The following is an 18,234-nucleotide window of genomic DNA, read 5'->3' as shown; positions in this document are numbered from 1 at the left end:
GCTGGTCGCAGTAAAATAAACTTGGGGGGCAAATGTTTACTCAAAAATGGCTTTTGATGACGTGGCAAGAATTTATTACACGTGGTTGGCACGTGGCAGCATCAAGGTGAAGGGATGTTGTTCGCCTATCGACCAGATGTCTATTGCTTCATCAGATCTCGTGTTTAGATGCGACCAGTCTGGTCGCATGCTTCAATTTATTTCCTTTAAAATACAAAATCTTGTAATAACTACATTTATTATATTTTCTCTTTATTGCCTTGATACGCTGATATTAAGGATAATTAAGGCTCATTGGCCCATATAACCCCCTTTAGGCTATAAATATGAATGAGAGGGCTCAAAGAAAGGACTTTTGAACCTTGAATTTGAATACCCATAGAGAGAGCATAGTGTGATTATCGACAAAGTGTTGTAATTCTCCTAAGGCTGGTGAAACTCAAGAATCCTAGCTCTTTGATCACTGCATTGGGATTCAACATCAATAAGAACACTAAGTGGACGTAGGTTATTACCGCATAGTTGGGCCGAACCACTATAAATCACTTGTGTCATTTTCTTCCCATTTGATTCTCTCCTTAATTTCCTTTTTATTATTTGTCAGTATTTTGACTCCGTGTCGTTGGCCAAATCAAGGGTCAACACATATATATATATAGCCTAAAAGTATAACATCACAATGGCGATGTGGGACTATAGGAATTTTTAAATGATTAATTAATTCTTTTGTTAAATAAAAAAAATAGATAAATCATATATAAAGGATTCTAGAAAGCCACCTCGCCTCATATTTAAATATAAATAATATGTTAAATATTAATATAACTAAAAAAAATTATTTGGCAAGATTGAGTTAAATCAATCACCTATATAAGAAAAAAATATTAATATTTAGACATATTACAAATCAAAATGAATTAATGGTACTTTATATATAGCCTAAAAATATAACATTACAATGATTTGTAAACCGTGTGAGACTATATGGATTATTTTAAATTGTTAATAATTCTTTTGTCAAATAAAAAAATCACAAATTATAAAAAATAGATAAATCATATAAAAATGATTCTAGGTTCCCACCTCACCTCCTTAAGGCTCTTCTTTATATAAGTATATAGAAGATATATGTATATATATATAGCCTAAAAGTATAACATTACAATGGTTGTGAGACTATATGAATTTTTTAAATTATTAATTAATTATTTTGATAAATAAAAAAATAGAAAAAATAACAAATTATGAGAAAATAAATAAATCATATATAAATGATTCTAGGAAGCCACCTCACCTCATATATAAATAATATGTTAATTATTAATATAACTAAAAAAATATTTAGCAAGATTGAGTTAAATCAATTGCCTATATAAGAAAAAAAAAACTAATAATTGGACATATTACAAATCAAAATGAATGAATGATTCATTATATATAGCCTAAAAGTATACCATCGCAATGATTTGTAAATCATATGGGACTGTATAGATTTTTTAAATTGTTAATAATTCTTTTGTTAAATAAAAAAAATCACAAATTATGATAAAATAGATAAATCATATATAAATGATTCTAGGAAGTCACCTCACCTATATAAGAAAAAAAAAACTAATATTTGGACATATTACAAATCAAAATGAATGAATGATACTTCATATATAGCTTAAAAGTATAACATCGCAATGATTTGAAAATCACGTGAGACTATATAGATTTTTTAAATTGTTAATAATTCTTTTAATAAATAAAAAAAATCATAAATTATGATAAAATAGATAAATCATATATAAATAAGTCTAGAAAGTCACCTCACCTTCCTATAGCTCTTATTTATATAAATATATAGATTTGTTATGGGAATAGTTTTCTTAAAAAAAAAAATTAACTATTTAAATATCTTCTTTTATTAAAATATGTATGTATATATATATTTAAGGAAAAAACATTTATTAATTGAAATCAATTGTTACAGGAGAACTAATAAATCGGGAACAATAATTTGTCCAAATAAACTCTTCTATAAAACTACTAAGAGAAGTCGCCAGTATGCAGGCCACACCATTCGCAAAGAGCAAAATAGCTTGACAAAAGCCACCACCGACAGCATCTAAGAACTGAATAATATCAACCAAAACATGACTTAACAAACGAGTCCCAGAAAACTTTAGGATCCATGCATTTACTTTGCTAGAGTCACTCTCAACAATATCAATTTTGAATCCAGGTAAAAATCCACTTGTAGACCATAGCAGACTGCTAACAGCTCAGCAACAGCAACAGAGAAAGTGTTTGGAACACCAGCTGCCCAAGAAGCCAAAACAACACAATTGGCATCCCAAATGACCCCACCAACTCTAATACAGCCACGCCCTTCCACCACAGAAGTATCAACATTCAGACACCCCCACAAAAGGTGCACACCACGAAGTGATCCTAGTAGAGCCACCACCGACACCCTCCCTGTTTAACCTTTTAGTACATTTCAACCCAGCTGATAGTTTTTAGTATAATTTCCAAAGGGTTTACTTTTTATATATATTTTTTATTATAATATAAACTTTTTTGTGATACAATAGCTTTTTTTATAACATTTATTAGTTTTTAGTCAGCGGGGAGTAATAGAAAAAGATGGTTTAGCTTTTCATTTCTCTCTCTTCAAAACTATTTTTATTTAAATAATATTTTCAATAGTTATATTATAAAAAAATTCTTCTTATTTTTTCTAGTTTAAAATACACCTCCTATGTTTACTCAAAAAAAAAAATACACTTCTTATGTATATAAGCGTATATTTTTATTATTTAATTTTTAAATGAATATATAATTTAATTAGCTTATTTTATTATTATTAGTATTATCTATTTTTATTTTAAAAAAACATATATCTATTTTATCTGCTTTTATATTTTATTGTTTTTTCCTTACCGTAGTTAATTTTTTTCTTTATTGACAGAATTATCATATATTTTTTTATAATTTTTTATTATTAAAAATCTTTTTTTTTTAATTGAATAAACCTTTTCACTAATTTTCTTAAATAAATATTAATTTGATTTTTCCAAGATTTAATGCATCTTGCTAATCTTTTATAATTATTATTTTGTTATTGTATTATGTTTGTATACTAAGATATTTTTCCCTATTTGTTTTGTAGTTTGACGTGGGACATAGCTATGTACTAGAGTGAAGATTTGATTTGTGTTATTTGTACAATGTATTAGTAAATTGATACGGGCTTCCGTCTCTTCGGTACTATTATTTTTAGTTCTAATATAAGAGTATTTTATATGTATATCTACATGTATCAATTTCAATATAATTACTATATTTAGGTTATGTTATCATAATTTTTTCTCTTTTATGATGTTTTTTTGTTTTCTTTCGTTTTGTATTTTGTAGGGTGCTTTACATTTATGCAAGCAGAATTTGTGACATTAATGGTGGCTTTGGATTTGATTCTCTCATTAGGACTCTCGGTCCACATTGTCAAAACAAAACAGATTGTCTAATAGTTGTGTCTACATTTGCTAAAAGAATAACATTTTTCAACATACTTGGATCTTTGTTAAAGGATATAACAAGTATGTTATTCAATTTCCAGGAATGTTCCTAATCTATATTCGTTGATCAGTCATTGTGGAGGATGTTTATATTTTCTAAGTTGTAAGACTTTATGTTATAATCAACAAAGTTATCTTTGCTCCAAAAAAAATGTAAATACATGATACTCCTCTATTTTTGTTAATTTGAGGGTGAAAAAAAAACAAATGGATGAGTCCAAAATCTTAAAAAACGAGCTGGGAATTTACTCAAAGGCATACCCAGAATTTAGAATAATAATTGAAGGGCTGTGAACCGAAGCATAAATAATAAATCAGAAGTTGCCATCAAAGGTCCTCAACAAACAGGTTGAGAATGACATATGATAAATGTAGAAACAAAGGACCACCATTTCACAAATCAAGGCTTAAAAATCTAGAGACTACATACCACACTCCATTTGATTCCATGTGGATTTTGCTTGGCTGCCAGTTCTTATCCAGCTAGCTGACTTATACTGTTTTTTCTTACTTTTATGCAATTCAAGAATCGGGGCATTAATAATCCTAGATTCAAACAAATTATATTTAGTAAAAAAAGAAGGTAAGAAAAGTACTGTGTTTGAATGAACTCCCTAAAAATGAGGTTGGTTGTCTAATATTGTGCCATTCATCATTCATTTATTCTCTAAAACAAATTAAATAAATAAAAAATAGAAGTTTAAGGGTCAATGGTCCCCAAAGCGCCATTGCTTTACAAGACCTTAGCAAGCTTACCATTACTGCAACTTGTTCTCTAATATATAAATCTATATTTATAATAAAGAAACCAGAGTTCCTTTAAAAAAAAGCAATATAACAAATCATTATTATCAGAAATTATAATAGGATGACTATAACTATGTTCGCTTAATTGTCAATATAGATACATAGTTACATGGATCATGTTCAAACTTCAATCATGCCAGCAAAAAAAAAATCTTTAAAAAAAAATAAAAACAGACAAGAAAAAAGAAGCCAAATACAAAGAAAAATACCTGCACACACCCCCACACGCACGAAAACACTCACATAATTCCTAGTTCAATTGGCACCAATAGTCTATTCATTGAATGCAAATTGAACCTACATACATATGCTTTGTTTTTATGAGAAGTTAAATAACCATATTCTTTCCCTTGTCCTGACTTCTCTTCTTGCCTTAGGAACCTAATTATTAATTGTAACTAAAACATTTGGAAAATATAGGTACTCTGTCATTCTCACTCTCATTAATGGAGTAACCAACTTACTTTGGCTCATATGATAATAACAAAAATTGTAAACACATGATCAGATTCAACATGTGATTTGGAAATTTCAGCTCAAGCCCCACTTAGTTAAAGCTTTCAGACAGTTTTCAACCATAACTACCTATTTCATGTAATCAAAATTAGCAACATTCTGAGTTTCTTACCAGAAGCCTGTTTGTTTATTTTAAATAGCAGCACTTATTATATTTGGCAATGATCATGGTGATGCAAAAAAAAAAAATCCTCTCATAATTTATAATTAGATTTCTTCTTGTAAATAAATTCATATATAAGCTGATGGCAATGGCACATGGAATAAAAGTAAGGAATCATTCTTAGTAGAATGTTAGAGGGTAAGAATTTGTTATATATTCACACCTTATTTGCCAATCGGAAACTCAAGTTACTGATACATCCTCATCCAAACTCAAATCATTATTTGATACATACCCAAGCTTCTTCATCTTTTCATGAAGATCAGTAAGCAAAGAATAAATAAGTTTAGATTGATTATTAGACTTATCACCAACTACAAATACATGTACCCTATTTCCAACTTCTATCCAACTACAACCAGGTTGCTTCTTCAATCCTTTTTCCTTCATTTTTAACCTCACTTTTGCAGCTTCTCTCCATTTCCCAGAGGAAGCATAGATGTTAGATAAGAGCAAGTAAGTGCCAGCACTATCTGGCTCACCTTCTAGGATTTTCTCTGCAGCCAGCTTCCCAATATTCATGTCACCGTAAACATTACATCCGGCAAGAAGAGCTCCCCAAATTGTTGCTGATGCCTTAGTCCCCAGCCGCTCAATGAAATCAAATGCTTGGTTGAGCTTCCCTGCTCTTCCACAGAGATCAACATAGCATGTATAATGATCTTCTCTGACTTGTATTGATCCATCTCTAACAAGCACATCAAAGTAAAGTAAGCCCTCCTCCACCAAACCAGCATGACTGCATGCTGAGAGCAGTCCCACATAGGTGACATCATTGGGTTTAAAACCAAAGCCTCGCATTTCATCGAACAATTTGATTGCCTTTAAACCAAATCCATGATGAGCATAGGCAGCAATCATGCCATTCCAAGATACCAAATCCCTATGGCTTGTCAATCCATCATCAAACATCTTTCTTGCACTACTCAACTTTCCACATTTTGAGTACATGTTTATGAGCGCAGATACCAATATTTCAGAATCCTGATAGACAGTTTTACTTATCATCTGATGTATTTGTTGTCCCTCACCAAGACCGGCTAAGTTACTACAGGCACTCAAAACACTCACAAAAGTTGCTTCATTAGGTTTCATCCCTTCTACTGCCACCATTTTAGAAAACATCTTCAGCGCTTCTTCATTTTTTCCATCTTGTATAAGGCTAGTGATCATTGCTGTCCAAGAGATAGAATTCCTATGGGGCATTTCATTGAACAAGTTCCATGCCCTCTTTAATTCACCATTCTTAATAAAACCAGTGATCATTGTATTCCATGAAGTCATGTTCCTTTCCGGCATCCTCTGAAACAATTCAAAAGCCTCATTCAACCTCATATTTTGTGCATAACCTGTAATCATTGTGTTCCACGACACCACATTCCGAATTGGCATTCTATCAAAAAGTACTCGAGCATCACCAACCATCCCATTTCGAGATAAACTTGTAACCATTGTTGTCCATGATATAACATCTCTTTCAGGCATCAAATTAAAAATCCTTCGAGCATCCTCTATCCTCCCTCTTTGCGCCAAACCTGTGATGATTGTATTCCAAGAAACAACATTCTTTACCTGCATCCTCTCAAACAAATCTAAAGCTAAATCCACCTGACCATTTCGTGAATACACTTCAATCATAGTGTTACAAGATATAACATTCTTCTCGGGCATCTCAAGAAACAATCTCTCTGCTTCATCAATCTTTTCCATCCTTTTATACCCACTAATCATGGTGGTCCAAGTGATCACATCTTTCTTAGCATCTATCCTATCAAACAACTTCCTAGCCTCCTCAATCATCCCACATTTGACATACCCAGTAATTACCGTCGTCCAAGTTATAACATCTGTCTCAGGCATTTCATCAAACACCTTACGTGCCTCATATATTTTGCCATCTCGACTTAGCTTCGTAATCAACCAGTTGGACCGTGCAACTTCAGAGTTAGCGCTATAATCTTTTCTGGACAATGTGATTTTAGGCGCATTCTTAAACTCCGTAGAATAGTGCACAACTCTAGGGTCGCCTCTGCTAGTGATTGTAATCGGAGCAAAGCTCGAAAGGAGGTGTTTTGGTCTCATTACAATAAATTTCTTTATATGTATTTTTGTGTATCTGTTTGGGTCGCGAGAATTTTACTCGAGCATAAAGGTCCCGTTTGGGACTACTTAATAAAAAGTAAAAAAAAAATTCTAAAATTTGCTTTCTGAAAAGCTATGAATTAATGGTGTTTGGTAAATAGTGATAAAATAATTTATGCAGAAATTAAACAAAATTCAACTTTTAATTTTTTCTAAAACTAACTTTTGGAAAAAATTTGCAATAAACTTATTTATTATATATTACCCAAAATAAAAATATTTAAAATAAATTAATTTTATAATAAAATAAATAATATTTAATATTTAATTCTTAATTATTATTTTTCAAAAAATAATTTTATAAATTATATGTATTAGATATTATTTTATTTTAGTAAGTTTAAATTAACAACCACTTTAATATAGCTTTTATTATACATTGTAATATTATTTTTGTATCTCATAGTATTTTTAAATTATAATTTATATAAAACATATTAATTTCATGTTTTAGGACAAAAAAAATAAAAAGGAAAATAATTAAAGACATAAAACGTGAGAGTTTTGAGATAACTTAAGTTTTACATATTTGATTATATCATGAACAAGATTATAATATTATCATCATTATAATTCGAATCTTAGTTACATCAACTAGTTATAATATATATACACAATCATATATATTATATTATATAATATTTTTGTTTATGATCACAAGACTATGATTTTATATGAACCACAAATGTTACAAGGCTTTACACAAATGAAGAATTGTTGTCCAAAAATCTCTATTCCCAGCCTCCTTCTTGGAATCGCTTGAAGCTACAACAATGGAATGTGATTAAAATTCACAAGCATTGAATCTTCATACAAGTCAAGCTTTCTTGCTGAAGATTTTGGAGAAAATTAGTAATCTTGAAAGCCGAAGAGAGAGAGAGAGAGAGAGAGAGAGAGTTCTTTTAGAGATAGAAATATGTGAGTGATCAAGTCACCAATTAACTCAAATGAATCATTTAAATAGTATAGGAACCTCATTAGACTCAACCAATGAGATTAGAGCATTTTAATTTTAATTTTGGAGGCAAAACACGTCAATGTACGGATTCGTACGAACAGCCAGGCGACGTGCTTGCTTCACAAACGAGCGACACATTGCTGATGCCACTAATTTGACGCTCCAAAACTTGTCTCAAAACATCCCCAAATGCTCCCAAACTTTTTGGGTACCCTCATATACTCCAACGAAACACTTTTGACCCAAAAAGATGATTTATAAATGCTTATCCCGAAAGTCAATTCTCACATGTTGACTTTTTGTGAAATCATTATAGTTTTGCACCTCTTCGTGCCTAATCAATTTCACCATATATTTAACCAATCATAAAAATATTCACAGTACAGATTTTGTTCTCCTAAGATAACAAACAAATCAAAAGAAAGAAAAAGATGTATTGATTTTCCACTTACAAGTGCCCTTGACATCTTTCATCAGCTTGAAGATAGTATTCTCACACAGAGTATGACCAAAGTGTCATGGATGAAGTTGTATATTCCTCTCTAATACAATGTGGAAGAACATTCTTTTTTCTAATATATCAACTAAGAAAGAATTTACATATAAAAAAAAATGTTCAATAGTAAAAATTAGCAAGAATTGCAAAGAGATGTGGCATGGAGTGGTGCTCCCCTCAAAAAGTAGAGTATTGGCTAAGAATAAGAAAAGGTGGTAGAAATAATTTAGTTTACAAAAGTCCAAGAAAGACTTTTTGCCTTCCCGGTCAGGAGAATGTATTATCTAAATAATAATGTTCATTTATTCTTTTACAAAAAAAAGGACATGAGACAATATTCCTACAACTCAGTGATGGATTGTTTAATGTATCGAATGTTATGTCTTCAAATTAACATTTTGTGGATACCAAAAATCCACCAAGAAAAAAAAATCTCCAGTCCCTGGTTGGAACACGGGGATAAAGGTCACTTAGTCATGCTATTGGGCTCGAGCCTGTAGGCCTTTCGGATACGGGAGATTGTCTCAAGGGAAACAATACATTATGAGCCTTGAGGTTTGGCCCTGCTAAACTAAGGGGCCAAAATAAATATTGCAAGAGGATGGGTGCACAAGGGCCTCACATAGTGAGGTCCGGCGTACCCGCGCGAGGTTGACATGCTCATGGGTCGAGGTGCACTCACACGTGTAAGGGTTGTCAAAGGCACCCGAGGCATACACCTAGTTACATGGAAAGGGCACCAGAGCCATACATGTCGAGGGCACCTAAGTCATATGCCTCGTGACACCACCAGGGACCCGCGCGCGCATGGCCTCGCGACACCACCAGGGGCTCGCGCGCCTCGCCTCACGACACCACCAAGCACCCCGCGCCAAGGGTCATGCATCATGGCCTCACTCCAAGAGGCCTTGCCTAGGTGCCATCTCGCGCAGGTTCTCCTGTGGCCTCACGCCTCACGCAGCCATGGCCTCGCACCTCACGCAGCCACGGGCCTCGCACCTCATGCAGTCGCAGCCCTCGCCTCATCCAGGTGCTGTCTCGCGCGCCTAGGGGCCTCGCCCAGGTGCCGTCTCGCGCGCCTAGGGGCCTCGCCCAGGTGCCGTCTCGCTCGCCTAGGGGCCTCGCCCAAGTGCCGTCTCGCGTGCCTAAGAGCCTCGCCTAGGTGCCGTCTTGCGCGCCTAAGGGCCTCACCTTGCATGACCACCCATCACAAGGATTGCTGGGGGTGTCTCGACGAAGGCATCACGAGACACCACTCAGCTCATTTTTATGGAGCCATCCCGCAAGGTCCATAATTGCCAAGCACCTTAGAATAATGTATAAGGGTTTCAACACTTGAAGTCCATGGGAATAAGATACCTTGCGAGGATAAAAACTTGTGGTTTGAGGAGGCCGTACAAGTACGATATGCGCCTGAAAACCAAAAGGAGTTAGAGTACGGACACGATGTCCATGCCAGACAAGTAATGGCAGTACAAGAATGGTACATGGTACGGACCCCCTCAACACGCTTATAAGGTCCATACCCGACAAGTAGTGGAGGAATAATATGGTGCCAAGACAGGAGTACTTTTACAGACCCCTGACACGTACTAGAGCAGACCACCACACTTCCAACACCACTACCACCAGTGCTACTACCCTGACAGTGTACTCATGTACTATTTTGTCCCGAGAGACCACCATGTATAAGGGGCCATAAGAGCCCAGCTATAAATAGACCTAGACCCCTCAGAATAAGGGGTTGGAAAATCATTGTACACTCAAGCTATTAAGCAATATACAAAGGCTCACTCCATTGTTGATCTGTGTTGATCCTTCCATAAGTTCATTCTAAGTTCTTATCTAAATATCTTCATACTTACCTTTGAGTTTTTCGATCTAACTTTATTTACGAGATTTCATCGTCAACACATTTGTTAAACGGTGGGAATAGTCAGCAGTTGTCAATCCAATTTTGGATTGAGTCATTGAATAATTATAAGGATATGATTCTTTGAGTATCTTGAATATAATAGAGATTATATGTTTGTGTATTTAGGCAGTGACCTAAAATCCAAAGGATGAACTGATTGTAAACCAGATAGAGATCTTCAAAGATTGATATCAAAATCAGTTTCTATAACTGTGGATGAAACACATTAATTTGGAAATGTGTTGGACATTTCAGATTAGTATGTTTCACCATAAAAGCCTAAATGTAGTAGCTATTGATCAGTTAAATAGGTTATTTGATTTAGTTGAGTTCTTTGCCATTCTAGAAAGGGTTTCAGACTTGAATAAGCTACTAGTATCTCATTGCGAAAGCAATGGAGATATAACTATTATAGAAGACCTGATAAATCATGAGAAGGAAAACACGTGAAATGAAGTATCATTTAATTCAAGGAAATTTTACATAATGGATGTAATGATCTTGAAGATAGCTTCAAAACAGTTTCTTACAAAACTACTGTAATGCCCTAAATTTCCTAATAAGGTTTAGGACCTTGATTAGGAGGCCGGGAGGGCCATAATTGATTTATTATGCTATTTAATGATAATATGCATGTGTTAGGTGTATTAAATATGCATGTGAACCCATTTGTGATTAATTGGGTGATTTTCATATTTTGGCCATTTCGGGCATTTTTGGCATATATGTGAAATGGGCGTGGTGCTTTTTTATTATTTGGTTATGCCAGGGTTACCTAGCACAAGACGATCCTAGGAGGTAAGCTAGTGGGAAAGTCACAACGGGGTTTAAGCTTGACTTGGAGTAAGTCAAGGGGTATTTAGAGCATTACCAGGTTATTGGGTAATGGGAATTAATATTTGGTGATAAATTGGGAGTTAGTAAGACTAGAGGGAAATTCTGGAAGTTTTGACTATAATGTCCCCGGGGGTGTTTTCGGGACCCCGAGCATTAGGTTTTATTGGAAGCTACTTAAGCTTGAAGTAACCTTTTAAGAAAGAAAAGAAACGTTCTGTACGTTCTCTCTCCCTAAAGTTCCCTTTTCGTTCCCGATCGCATTTTCGAAGATAACTTGAGTTCTAGGACTCGGAATCAAGCGAGGATCGAGGCATAGCAATCCTAAGGAGAATTAGAAGCTTATTATCTGGAGGATTTAGTTGGAAACAACTCAATCGGTGGTAATTCAAGTTTGAAGTTTGAAGTTTTTAAAGTTTCTCAGCATAGAATCGGACTTTGTTAATTGTTGAGTTTTTGGTTGGTTTGAACCTTGGGTTTTGGTGGTTTTGGACCATTGGGGATTTTGGAAACTTTGATTTAATGATTTGGGAATGTTTAGACATGTTTTTGGGAGGTTTTAAAAGGTTAAAACGAAGGAAAAATGGCTGCCCCGAAGTTGGGCCGCGGCCCTGTTCTTGAGCGCTGTGGCCCTAGTTCGAAGAAGCAGGTGTCAGGAAATTGGCCTTGCTGGGTGCCGCGGCCCTTGATGGAGGACGCCGCGGCCCTAGCCTTAGAGAACCCTGGGGGCCGCGGCCCAAGGTGCTAGGGCCGCAGCCCTTGCCCTGTTTTCACCCCGTTTGCTCGTTTTGACCCCGGAAGCATGGTTTTAGGCCTCGGGATCATTCCTACTACCCGGATTAGTGAGGATTGATGTCTTGGAGGCTAAGTTTTAGTTCAAGGGTTGGTTTTAGAACATGAACTCATTGGATCATCATTTGTGGTTGTGACTAGGTTAACACTAGAGGCTTGGAATCAGGATCGTGCTTGTGGCTCATTTGTTGGTAACCTGTGCTTTGACCAAAGGTAAGAAAACTGCACCCCATGTGTGACATGCATGGTTATGATTGATGCATGTTGAATGTTTAAATGTAAACATTGATAGCATAATGAATGCTTGGCAATCTTGCCCATTTGCATATGATTATTATTAAGACATGCTGGTTGGCTAAATGTGATGCATGTGATGCACGAGAAACATGTGATTAGGGCATGCCAGGAATGATGAATATGAGATTGGTCAGAGCTTGAGTCTTTGTGTTTGTGCATGATCATAATTATGCTAGCAACTGTTTAGTAAGCATGCTGAATGCCCTATTCTTGGATAATTGGCATATGGTACACATTGATAGCATTGCTTACTTGTGCATGGCACTGACTAATTAGTCAGATTTGGCATAGGTGCTAGTATCAACTGTGAAGCTGTGACTCATTAGTCAGGTTCGACAGTGGTACTGGGCACTGGTCACACAGGGCTGACTCATTAGTCAGAATTGGCAAAGGTGTTAGTATCAACTGTGAAGCCGTGACTCACTAGTCAGGTTCGGCAGTGGTACTGGGCACTGGTCACATTGTGCTAACTCACTAGTCATGACAACCCTAGTGTGTAGTGCAAGCTTTGTCGATTGGATCTAATCGACCCTTTGCATTGAATGACTCAAAGAGCATTAATGCAGGACCGACCTCAAGTTCGATGAATATAAACAAGCATTTATCTAGCCAAGGGCTAGTCAAGTAGAGCCATTGCAGGAAATGGGCACCGGGCCCCTAGTGACCTGGTTGTCAGTCACTCAGTATGGTTTACCAGAACCTCAAGTGATATTCACTCAACTGATCAGAGCTATGAGCTCTACATGATCATTTTGATCATCATATGCATGGCTTGGGCACTGAGGCCCCAGTGACTTGCTTGTTGGTCACTCAGCATGGTTTACCAGAACCTGTTGAAGGTTAGAGACTTACCCAACAGCCACCCTTCCACTTGAATTAGTGACTCGCTTGACGGTCACTCAGCATGGTTTATCGGAACTTCAAGTGTTGCGACACTCATCTGATTAGGATTGACTTGATAGTCCTCCAATCAGAAGGCCAGGACTTCTTATCCTGGATACCCCAGCATCTGTTTGAATTCGTTTGCATGCTGAGTAGAGCTATGAATGCTAGGCATGCCAGATATGATTTGATATCAAGATATGACTGTTTATGAGCATATGAGTTTTCTTGCTGGGCTTCGGCTCACGGGTGCTTTGTGGTGCAGGTAAAGGCAAAAGGAAGCTGGACCGTCCTTGAGTTGGAGAGCTTAGGTGATGACGTGTACATATGCAGCTGCTCGACCAATACTTGGGCGAGGTTTGAAAGTGGAACTAGGGCTGAACCCTGTTTTGCCGCTTATAACGGCCTGTTGTAAACACTTTCTTGTAATAAACTCTGAAATTATATTTTTGGGATCCCAATGTATACAGTAAACGTTCTAGTGAAACGTTATATCTTAACCAAAGTTTTTAACCCCTAAACCGCTAATCACACTTAGTTACACGTTTATGGCTAAACGACTCGATTAGCGAGTTTAGCACTGTTTGCAATATGCACTGTAGCGGTCCCTGGAGTTGGGGCGTTACCACTACTTACGAGGATTTTGTTAGACAAATTCATTCAGGATAATGTGAATGTCACATTGAGAGAGATGCCTCAATTTTCTTTAGGGAAAGTGGGAGATTGTTGAGAATAGTGACCTTAAAGCAATTGTAGTTGACAGATGTTTAAATGAAATAAACAATTAAATTGAATTATTATATATATAGACTATGTCCGATATTATGTTGATAATATTAAGTAAATATCATAAAACTCCAAAGTTCATCTATGTGGTCTTAATCTCATAGTGGTATGAGAGGATCGAGATTGACATAATGAACTTAAAACAATTCGCAGTAAATAAAGTTATGGAATCTTTAGATTAATTACTGCTAGTACAGTTCACTAGTATTATGAATGCAAGTGACCTAGATCTGGGTCACTAGTTTAGTGAAGGTACTTTATATATAGTGATATATAGAACTGGACCAGATGTGATTTGTTAATACTTGTTTAAACATCATTTCGTAGTATTAATCAAATACATCAAATGATGATCATATACACGATAATCTTAATCCTGAGGTTACTATGAACTCTTATATATGTCATCCGATCCTTTGATTTATGCGTTGAAGTTTGTCAGAATGATCAAGCTAAGAACAATTGTTTTGGGAACTCAATAATATATATGGTTGGGGACATAGTTTAACAGATATGGAATCTATACCTTCTTATAGATTGAATAATGGTTCCTTATTGTGTTGACTTTTGGAACTAAAAAAGTTATGAGCGCTCACTTCGCAAACTTGTTGTGACACAACCTTCACTAGGAAAGTCAATGGTACACTAGGAACTAGATATAGTTAAAAGGTTAAAACGATAATTTTATTCCCTTTTTAATTATTAACCATTAATAGATGATTAACGTTGTATGTAATGATTATATCAATCGACACTTTATTCTTTAATAAAGTACTATGTAAATATATGTCATAATTATCAAGAGTTCAATCTCATATTTATAGTGGAGTAATCATGAGATTAATAAATATGATTATTTAACTAAAGATCTTTGATTAATAATCTAATATTTATTGGAGCTTGATATTATAGGTCCATAAGTTCCCAGGGTGACTCTATCAACACCATATCAAGGTGAGAGTTGATACAAGGGTAAAACTGTAATTTGGAAATTTGATGAGAATTTTATTCTTCGGGTCAAATATACAATTATATGATAATTGAGATTGAATAATTAATTTGGAATTAATTATTAAATTAAAAAAATATATTTATTTATTTAAATATAGAATTTTCTAAATATATAAAATTAATTAATTAATTTTTGAAATTATTTATTTTATTTGAGTGGGAGAAAATAAAAATGGTAAGTCAAAATAGTTTTGATTTATTGATTTTTAAAAGATGATGATAATGATGACCAATAATTTGAATTTTTAATTTTAAATTTTAAATTTTAAATTTAAATTTTGAATTATGGTTGTGATCTTTTCATTAAAAAGATAATACAATATTTTTTGGGAATAATTTAATTAATTAAATAAATAAAAGTAAATATAAAAAATACAATATTCCCTAAAAAGGGAATAGTGCTACACGCATGACACAATCCAAGGACTATGCCATGCGTGTATATGATACTGGTAAAGTATCGATATTGTTTTTATTTTATTTATTTAATTAAATAATAATTTGATTAATAGACTTTTATTGTGCCATGCGTGTATATGATACTAGTAAAATATCGATATTGTTTTTATTTTATTTATTTAATTAATTAATAATTTGAAAATAGAGTTTTTCAAATTTGGTAAGTTAGATATTACCTAAAGCAAGTCATATCATCATTATAATTGTATTATATTATTATTATTATTATGAATAATAATGTAATATATAATATATATTGTGTGATAATAAGAGAAGAATAAGTGTGATTCAGAAGAGTTTCAGAAAATTGTCAAACAAGAAATTCTCATCTTTTTCTCTTATTATTCCAACATTTCTCAAGTCATAATCCAAATACTCATGTGTTGAGATAAACTTGTTATTTCTATATTACAAACTATTGTTCTCTATGTACCCACACACATCTTGAGGTGTAGAGAACACTCAGGAAGATTGTGGTATGATTACTCAAAGCGTTGGATAGGAAGATCGTTATTTATGCAAAAAGACTCAAGAACACTTGATAGGCTTCAAGAGGTAAATATTTATGCCCTCAAATATTTGTATACATGAGCATATAATATATATAAGTATGTATATATATATATGTTGCATGATTAATGATATTGCATATTAATGGTTCCTGTATGTATTCTTGAACATATAAACTATTTATATGAGAGGTGGAAATTTTGTTGTTGTTTTCAAACTGGGCCCACCATGCCATTTCGCTGCGCACTCTTATTGTTTTTGTAACAAGCACCAATCTGTTGACGCGGTTTTTCACCAACAGAAGACTAAGAAGTCCAAAATATATAATTCGATTTTTTATGAAACCGTTAGTAAATATCTCACAAGAACTTTTACGTGGTTTGGTGATTAAAATTCACATAGTCAGCGAGTCTATGTTATTCTGTTTAGGATCTCTGAAAAAAATTGTTTAAGACAATTTTGGCAGAGTTTTTGCATACAAATTTTGGTCCCCTTATCAGTCCATTCCCTCTCCATTTATAAGGGTTCAATGGACAAATTCGGGTACCGTTCAATATTGGGTAACTTACAAGAATGAGTAACTTCCCAAATGTACAAATAAATACCTTAAATACATTTATTATATGATATTACACATTTATCAGGAAAGGGTTACAATACATTAATTATGCATATAAAGTCTTCGAGTCATCAGGAATTCAAGCCAATGTATTCCATGTGTCGGCAGTGAGCTGAATGCACATTACGTGAGCTAGAGGTTGTTATGATTGGTATACAAAATATAAGTGTTAAAATACAAGCTAGGTATAAACACTTAGTGAATTTCACATGGTGAAGACGTGAAATTTGAGTTTCAATTGTTGGCACTTTAAAAATGTGTTTTTGGGTCCAAAGTGATGCATACAGGTATATAAGGGTCCCCAAAAAAGTTTGGTAGCATTTGGATCATTTTAGGATATTTGGAGGGGTCCAAAATCAGAGAGGATGGCGATGCGTTGCTATTCAAATGGCATAAAATCGCCTGCATCGCTTGCATGTAGGCAACATATCGCTTGGCAGGCAATACTTCGCTTGCATGTAGGCGATACATCACCTACAAGAGTCCATACAAGTTACGTAAATTGTTCTAAATGACATATTTTATAGGTTTAATCCTATTGGTTAGACCTAATGACGGTGTCAACTCTATATAAGGGTCAAAATAGAGTTTTCTAATATTTGATCACTCTCTCCAATCTCTCTCTAATATTTCTCTCTCTCTCTCTTTCTCCAAGAATCTCAAGTTTTCTCCAAGAACTCGTAAAGATAGTGCTTGACTTTGTGAGTTTAAGGCTTGTCCAATCTCAATCCTCATTTCCTCCTAAAAAGCACCTCAAACATCAATGGTGGCTAGGAAATAGAGTATTAGAACAGTGTTAAGAAACGTGTATAAGCCTTGGATTTGTGGTTTTGCTTTTGTTCTAAGGATTTGCTCAAAGTGATGGATCTATAAGGGTTTTTGAAGGTTCATCAATGTTGAAAAAGATCATTCACCAAATTGGATTTGCATAATCCTTCTCAATCTTTATTTAGTCTCTTTCAATCAAATTTTTGTGTAAACTCAAAATTTTGAGATGGTGTTATCTCACTCTCCCTCAACACTCTAATACTCTATAATTTGAAATAGCATATCATGGAAGAATCTAACTCTTTTTCGGCATTAAAATTCATGACTCAAGACTTTGTAAGATTGGATAGGTTTGATGGGACTAACTTTGCTCATTGGCAAGACAAGATTAGATTCTTGCTTACTACTTTGAAGGTTTTCTACATCTTCGATAAAGAACTAAATCCTGGGGAGAGCCCAAAGAAGATGATACTCAAGAAGTTGTCAAAGAAAGGAAGAAGTGCCAAGAAGATGAATTGATATGTAGGGGTCACATCCTCAATGCTCTTTCTAATAGGCTCTATGATCTCTACACCAACACCAAGACAACCAAGAATATTTGGGAGGCCTTGGAAAAGAAGTAAGAAGAAGAAGAAGAAGAAGAAGAAGAAGAAGAAGAAGAAGGAGAAGGTACGGAGAAACTCCTTATTACTAAATATATGGAATTTAAGTGTCAT

At 34.4% G+C, this 18,234-nt stretch overlaps 1 protein-coding gene and 1 long non-coding RNA gene across 2 annotated transcripts; both read right to left on the bottom strand.

Moving 5' to 3' along the window:
• Positions 1-1,933: 1,933 nt before the first annotated feature.
• Positions 1,934-4,890, bottom strand: LOC133823352 (uncharacterized). The gene is made up of 3 exons (XR_009888261.1): positions 4,580-4,890; positions 3,994-4,109; positions 1,934-2,472 (listed from the first exon to the last, which is right to left on the bottom strand). It is a non-coding gene; the product is annotated as an uncharacterized LOC133823352 (long non-coding RNA).
• Positions 4,891-5,150: 260 nt separating this feature from the next.
• On the bottom strand, positions 5,151-7,271 carry LOC133823351 (pentatricopeptide repeat-containing protein At2g35030, mitochondrial). The gene has a single exon (XM_062256037.1). The coding sequence runs from the start codon at positions 7,129-7,131 to the stop codon at positions 5,233-5,235; it is 1,899 nt and encodes a 632-aa protein (XP_062112021.1). The 5' UTR covers positions 7,132-7,271; the 3' UTR covers positions 5,151-5,232.
• Between the last annotated feature and the right edge of the window lie 10,963 nt (positions 7,272-18,234).

This window comes from Humulus lupulus, chromosome 3 (genome assembly GCF_963169125.1).
Source record: "Humulus lupulus chromosome 3, drHumLupu1.1, whole genome shotgun sequence".
In the NCBI taxonomy this organism is placed as follows: Eukaryota; Viridiplantae; Streptophyta; class Magnoliopsida; order Rosales; family Cannabaceae; genus Humulus; species Humulus lupulus.
Note: the sequence above shows the minus strand (reverse complement) of the source record. Positions and strands in the feature narration are given on the sequence as shown.